The following is a 7,954-nucleotide window of genomic DNA, read 5'->3' on the forward strand; positions in this document are numbered from 1 at the left end:
TAGACTGAGCACTGAGTCCCATTGGGTAGAGTGGTTTTCTTTAGTCTTTACTAATCTATAGAGGAGCCTCTGGGAACCCCATAAGATTGGGCCCCTACTGTAGTCCACGGCATGTTGTGACCTATTTATAAAACTTCTAAAAAGGTTACACGAATATATTGTCTCAAATAGTATATAATTAGAAGTTATAATCCTTAGTCCATGATGATATCTTTGAGCTTTAGCATATCTTAAATTAAAACTATCTTTATATAAGTTTATTTTTTAAAAGCATCTTAAAAATTAAAAAGCCTGATTAAATTTTAAAAAATCTGATTTAAATAAAAAATTCCAATATTTAATTTTTTTTTATCATTGATTTTTATCCACCCTGCATGCTGCTCTTATTCCTCTGTGGTGTATGTATTGCCTGCAACAGTCGGTGTGCCAGAGGCAGTCTTCTTTATCAGACTAACTAGACGCTTGCAGAAAAAAATTATCTTTGTTTGCAAGCTTTCGGGCACACACGGCCGTCCTCAGGCCTGTATCAGAAATTCAGTGGACAAGATCACAATGTGGCCTGATCATCTAAGTGGTCATTTTTTGGTCATCTGTGTGGCATTGTTGGCACTTGCACACAGGTAGTATTCATAGCCCTGTGCACAAAGACTGGACTTGTATACTGGCAACAAAAAAGAGAGCTCCCACCTTTTGTCCCCCAGTAGCTGAGTGGCTACGGCACTTGTTTGGGAAGCTGGAGCACCCAAATGCAGATGCTTCATTCATGCACATAGCCAATACATAGCCTGCTGCACATGCCACTCTCTACATATACATAACTGTCTATGTACTCGGGGCTATGTGGCCAAGTATAGAATGCATAAATGCCAAAAAATGTCATATAAATGACCAGAAAATGGCCACTTAGATGACCAAGAAGAAAAAGAATATTATCCAAGGTGGCAAGCCTGGATTGCGATCCTTGCCAGAGGAGGCCGCCCATTGCAGGTAGCAAAGTCCCTTGGTTTGTCTTAAAGAAGTGCATTTACCCTAATTTTACCCCTTCTTTAAATTTCAGATACTCTTAATTTGCTTGCTAGTTTTATTTCTTCACTTCACACAGTAACACAGAATTGTTTCCGCAAGCTTATCACAAAGGTGAGAGTTCAGTCAAACATAATGACAACAGAGTCTTCCTTTTTACTCAGGAGCCTCCGCTGACCAATTTGCTGTCAGGTTTGTATTTACTTTTTGGAAACTATGAGTAGAGCTGTTCCCCCAAACATGTACTTATTCACATAACCGCTGACAGAAAATGACAGATGGCAGCACCTCTCCATTAAAACAAAGATGGAAATATAGTTTCCACTTCTGCCTTGTTCCATGGAAACTTTAATTTCCATGGTGGTTCTTATTTGTTACCTTTAGCTAGGTTTGGTTGAAACTTGTAACGTATGCAGGATGTGTTCTACAGACTTTACAGAGAAAGAATTAATGAACTAACAAGGGCAAATTCAAAACTTGTCTATATGTAAGCAAAGGCTGCCTTTACGTTTTATCAGAATGAATTCTACCCATGATTAAAATATCCTCAGGCCCAACTGAAATTTGAGCCTTTATTCCTACATCAGAAATAGCTATTTACAATAAATTGATAAGCTACAAAAGAAAAGAATAATAGTTCTGAGCTTTACCCACTTCACTTGCCATTCCCCAAAATCTCTCTCTCGTAAGAAGGATATGCAGGAGAGAGGAAGATATTTTTCCACAGTCCTCCAATCCTAGAGCCCTCATATTGCTTCCTTTCTCGTTCCTCCATCTCACATACTTACCATGGCGATTAGCTTGTTTTATTGCCCATTCTAGCTTCATGGCATTTTCCTCTTGATGCCCCAAGTTCAGCAATCATGCTCTCACTGCCTGACTTAACTCCCTTCCTGTTGGCTCCAATCTCAAGAGTGAAGTCAAGCAAAATGAGGTAGCAGAATGATAAACAGAAGAGTAAGTTGTTTTAGAAGGCCAGGGTGAAAAATTGGGAGGATTTCTTCTGGGCATTGTGGTGGAGGTCATATCAGAACTTGCTCCAGACAAGAAACTATCCCTGTTCCATCTCTCCCCATCGTTTGGCTTTTTACATTAACATCCTGACCAATTTGCACAATCTCTAGGACTTGCTAGCTCCCTCAGCCTTGATACTACTAGAAGGGGTGCAGAAGCATGTACTTTGCCCCTTTTGATACATTTTCTGGGTGTCTTGTTTTCCACGTACTTTCAAAAGTTCTCTGTGGACCTATACAGCTGTGAAATCAGACTACAGGTTTGTTTTAGAAACTATTTATAAAACAAACAGAAAAATGGAATGCAGCTAAACGAATCATGTTGATGGTCTTTCTGCAGCTTTTCCCTTCTGGTTATACAAAGGAATTTACTTGACAAAAATATCTTCCCCTGTTTAGCTTGCCAATTTCCCCCTTTTCCCTAATACATGAAAGTGATTTAATTCTTTTTTCCTTTTAAGCTCTGTTGCTTTTTAAGGTAATTTCCAGATATCAGATATAAAATATAATAACGAATTAGGTTCCATGACATGAAGCCTTAACCTTCACAAAAAGCATTCAGAGCTTGCCAGGAGTCATCAATATTTAACAGCTGTTGTTATTATGAAATACTTCAGAGGGTAATGTGGCTTTGCTGCTTGCACGCAATGGTTTGAACTAGAGCCAGAGCTCTGTCAGAGGCAAAGAAAGATTGACAGCCAGTTAGATTGCGTGACAGAGAAGCTCTGGTTACTCAGCAGTCTGCTCCTACCAAAAAGCCCGTTCTCCCCCCTGGTGTTTCTCTCCAAAGGAATTCCTCCACTGTGGAGGGGAGAGAAGGGTGGAGTTTCAAGTGAGTCGGTGGCTCTGTGCCCAGCTCCTGCCCACATACAGGGAAGCTATCTGTGAGTTCTAATCACGCAAAGCTGTCAGGCAAGAATATACCATAAAATGCCTAGAGGAGAATAGAAGGCAAAAGATAGCATCTTTTTGTACATGGAAAATAATAATCTCTTGATAAAGAATAAGGCAAATAATTGTGAAAGAAAAAAAGAAGGGATGAGATTTGGACGGGAAAGAAAACAGTTCATTTGACTGAGTTTTGTGCTTTAAATAAATGCCATGCTGCACTTAAGAAACATCAAAGGGCAGACAGATTTCAAAGCATCTTTAACAGGAAGCAGACTGCGAAAACCACGAAGTAGGAAAGGAAAATTTTGCCATATTGCTAGCATTGTTTCATCTGGCACTCTGTTGGGCCCAAAAACTGAATTCTGCTATACTGAACTCCATACAGATGCATTTGGAGAATGGATTTTGTGTTGATTTCATGCCTGAACAGGCATTTTCAGACTGAAAACATAGTATTTTACAGTAGTTTGTAATGGTTTGTCTTTACTGTTGTATGTAACTTGATTTTTAACCAATGTTCTAAGGATTTTTGTTCCTAGACAATACACATAATGAAAGGAAATAGGCTCTTTATAATTTACAGCTATTGCCCACTTTAGGAGAATGTCATGTGTAGGGGTTTTCCACTATTCAGAGGAATACACATATTGTATTTCTCTTGGGTCCAAAAAGATTTCCTTGTGTGTTGGAATCGCAACGTGTGCAAGAGTACAACGGACTGCATAACTGCAGTTCCTTTTTAGAGTAGCAGCGTTTGAAAAAGGAAGCCTATATTTATAAAACTGTACCTTTGATACGGCAGATTAGACAATGAATTTATGATCTGTTCATGTGAAAGACAAGCAACTCAGGACAGAGGTGGTCTTCTAGCTATTCCTAGGGGCGGTATTAACCTATGTCAGATCTGTAAGTGGTGTAGCTGTATCACCTGGAGCTTTGGTGGGGTGAAACAAAGGCCGAACCTTCCTATACCTCCCATACAGCTGCGGAGAGAGGAAGCAGTGTCTCCTGAGGGCACATTTCCTCTCCTACACTGCTACCTGTGGTGTGGGTAGCATGGAAAGCCTGCACAGAACTATGTTTTTAATCCAGCTGCTTTCCCATCCTGCTGAAGACCTTCCCACTCCTTCTGTTCCTGCATTTTTTTTCTTACATTTTATCCTGGTCCTACTCACAGCAACTTAAATCCTGTTTTATTGTACACCAGGGATGGATTTTTAAACAATTAAACCAGTCTGTTCCCACGAGCCATTTTTTTCCAACCCAATCCTGCCTGTAACAGAATTTATTTCTTCTTTGTATACTAGCATGTCCAGGGGTTCCATGCGCTCTAATCGTATCCTGCACCCTTTGCAGAGTTCTGCAGTGGGGTGTCTTGTGCTCCCTGGTGGTGCCATGTAATTTAATAATTTGGCCCAACAGTTATATTCTACAGATCTTAACATGTCTTCACTGTTTGCGAAATAGCATTCCGTTTGTGCAGGACAAGTTGTTGAGTTGTTTTAGAGAGGGTGACATCCTTGATCTAAAGGAGCATGTTTCAACAAGATTGCTGAATTGTATGTAAATACAAACTAAATAGTAAATGTATAATTAAATACTAACAACAACTAGGCACTGTTAAAATAATAGGAAATTTAATTCTGCTGCTACATTTGTAGAGGCGTGAAGGCTAACTGTTCTTCATTATTTATTCACAGAGTCATAAGGATTTGCCTTCTGTTTCATAGCCTCTGTATCAGGGGTCAGCAGTGTTTTTGAGCAGAGTGCCAAAAAAACTTCCTACCTTGACTTGTACAATGTTGGCATGCCAGGGGAGCTGCAACGGGCTTGATTCTTGTTGTGGCAGGGCAGTCCCGGCCACTTCCCTGCCGTCTGCCCAAGGCGTGTATGCCAAACAAAATGCCTTTGCATGCCACATTCTGGTATGCATGCTGGGGACTGCCTCTTCCTGCTCTATATGATCCAGAAGCCCATTTAATGGTAGATGATATAATCAACTCTGTTTTCTTGTTATCCTCAAGATTTCATTCAGATTTGAAATCATCATACTTTTGGTGATTCAGCTTCATATCTATCATGACAGACACATATATCTGATTATTCAAAAATGTTCGAAAGCCAGTCTGTATGGTGCATATGTGGAAAAAAGCAAATGTGGTCCACATTTTTTCCCACCAAGTCTTTGGTACTACCAGAAAAAATTATAATTTGAATCTATAAATTGGTGTTTTTCACAGTTTCTGTATCATAAATGTCCTGTCTTAAATATCCTAATTTCTGTATTTACAAACTTTAAACTTGCTTTTAGAAAAAAATATTTAAAGTGTATATACTTAATCCTTAACCAGTTTTAAATTATAGAAGTAAATATCATAATGTAAATCTAAAAACAGAGGAGGTCTTGAAAATAAGGAAATGTATTCATTCCTCTCTTTTCTGAATGTTTTTTGCTTTTTGTTCAAATGTTCATAGCATGTATTGTTTAGTTAAAAATGCAACTTTGTCATGTCTTTCTTTTGCTGTATTCCTATGGGTTTTTTGTTATTGTTTTTGTATGTAGAGTATAATAATGGAAAAAATTTGTTCAGCAACAATTATGTGATAGGTATAATGACAAGTGAAAAGAACTTTATATTAAAACCATCTGGGCTATGTTTCTCTCTGTCACACACTAACAGAACATTTTCGGTAACTAAGGGCAGTATCCTTAGAAGTATATAGGTGCCAAGTTCTTATTGAAATCAATGGGAAATGAATGTCTAAATAACTTTAAAAGACACAAACCTAAAAGCCCTGATAACTACTATATATAGGTTGTTAATATTTTTTTCCCATCAGCTATTCAAGAAAACCACTTCAAGAAGCATTGTGATCAAATAAGCAAAGACAACTTATCCAGCAAACCTAGTATACAAGAAGGTAGACTTCTGCTAGAAGTGAGTAATAAATACTATCAACTTTTGTTCTGAATATTATATGCAACTTAGTGGCTATTTTAGTTGGGCTAATGTAGCTTTTAAGAAAATATTGAATAAAGAATTCCACACTGGTCCATTCCACATCATACCCAACAACCAACACAATCTAAATAGCTTAGTTTGACTCTAAAATCTCTTATCTTCTGAATATTCATCACCTGAGTAGTTCATGGAAAGGCTGGGCTACTTATATCTTGATTGACAGCTCTTTTGGCTCCTTTTCTCTGAGTGGAGTTGCCTAGTTCTGTATACAGATGTGTGTCATGCAGAATGACGTAAGATAACTGTTATTACCACCACTGCTGATAAGTAATTATTTCATATTTGCCTCTACAGGCCTTGTACAGTGCTGCCAGTTTGAGATGTGTCTACCTGAGTTTTGGGCCCTTTCAGTTATTTAGAAAGCTAACAGTTAATATTTGTGTCTGTCATTTCCTGTCACTGCAGATAGATGGCACCAAAATATGCCTGCAAAGCTGAGATTTTGCTTGAAAAATCAGGTCCTTAATCTGTTGTCATTTTTTAACTCTTTGTCACAGTATTAAATATTTTTGGTGAATTCTCGGGTCAGCTTGCAGCTTGCACTTAAGGCAAGCGATGTAGTTGTCATGGGCGATCTAAATTACCCGGACATCTGCTGGGAGGAGCAGTCAGCCAGGTCTGAACGCTCACAGAGATTACTGGCTGAGATACAGGACCTCCACTTAACCCAACAGGTGCACAGTCCTACCAGGGGGAATGCCCTGCTGAACCTGGTCCTGGCCACAGGCGATGACCTGGTGAGGGGACTCCAGGTCCTCGACCACCTGGGTGATAGTGATCATCACTCGCTGGAATTCACCAACCAGTGCAGGGTGTCAAGGGCCTGCAGCAAGGCAGTAGCCTTAGACTTTAAGAGGGCCAATTTCAGTGAGGTGAGAAGATTAGTGTGGGAGGCACTAGGGTCCTGGAGAGTAGGGGAATTGTGTGCCCAAGATGAGTGGTCGTTCCTTAAGGAGATGATACTCCGAGCCCAAGGGGTGACAATCCCAACAGGAAGGAAAGAGGGCAAGAGTGCCCAAAAGCCCCCCCTGGCTCACCAAGGGCATTCGTGAATGCCTGATAGCCAAAAAGGAGGCGTACACCCAGTGGAAGGGAGGTGCTATCACCAAAGAGGAGTATACCTTCACCGCTCGGGTCTCTAGAGGGGCGGTTAGGAAAGCTAAGGGAGATATGGAACTAGGGCTAGCATCAAGGATCAAGAACAACAAAAAGTCCTCTTTTAAATGCATAGGGAGAATGAAGAAGGCCCCGGGTAATGTGGGGCCCCTGCAAGATATGCCTGGCAATCTGGTGGTCGCACCAGAGGAGAAAGCAGACCTCTTTAACAATTTATTTGCCTCTATTTTCTTGTGCAGGGACCAGGACTCCCCTACCGAGATTCAGGATGGACTTGGGAGAAACTCTGCCAAGCCTAGGGTCAGGGAGGACCGAGTTAGGGAACTTCTGGAGGGGCTGGACGTGTTCAAATCAGCAGGTCCACGTGCTCTCCACCCAGGGTGTTGAGGGAATTGGCAGGGGTTATCACGGGGCCCCTGGCACAGCTTTACAAGCACTCGTGGTGCTCTGGCCAGGTGCTGGATGACTGGAAGAGGGCCAATGTGGTCCCCATCTTTAAAAAAGGGAAGGGGGGGACCTGGGCAACTATAGGCCTGTTAGTCTTACTTCAATCCTGGGGAAGCTCTTTGAGAAGATCATCAAGGAGCACATCTCTGATGGGCCAGCAGCAGGGTTGATGCTCAAGGCCAACCAGCATGGTTTCATTAGCGCCAGGTCCTGTCAGACCAACCTGATTGCCTTCTATGATCAGGTCACAAAATCACTTGGACACAGGTGTCGGGGTGGATGTAGTCTTTCTGGACTTCAGGAAGGCCTTTGACACTGTCTCCTACCCCATTCTCATTAAAAAGCTAGGTGACTGTGGCATTGATGCCTACACAGTCAGATGGGTCGCAAATTGGCTGAGGGGTCATACTCAGAGAGTGGTGGTGGACGGGTCATTTTCGA

The 7,954-nt window shown here is 41.0% G+C and overlaps 1 protein-coding gene across 1 annotated transcript in view; it reads left to right on the top strand.

Annotated features, from left to right (window-relative positions):
• AHRR (aryl-hydrocarbon receptor repressor) overlaps window positions 1-7,954 on the top strand; it is a 128,596-nt gene that overhangs the window by 85,888 nt on the left and 34,754 nt on the right. The window contains exon 5 of the mRNA XM_019539968.1: window positions 5,769-5,866. Coding sequence (XP_019395513.1) covers window positions 5,769-5,866 — 98 coding nt within the window. The remainder of the gene's footprint in view (window positions 1-5,768; window positions 5,867-7,954) is intronic.

This window comes from Crocodylus porosus, unplaced genomic scaffold (assembly GCF_001723895.1).
Source record: "Crocodylus porosus isolate Cpor-Errol unplaced genomic scaffold, CroPor_comp1, whole genome shotgun sequence".
Lineage (NCBI taxonomy): Eukaryota > Metazoa > Chordata > Crocodylia > Crocodylidae > Crocodylus > Crocodylus porosus.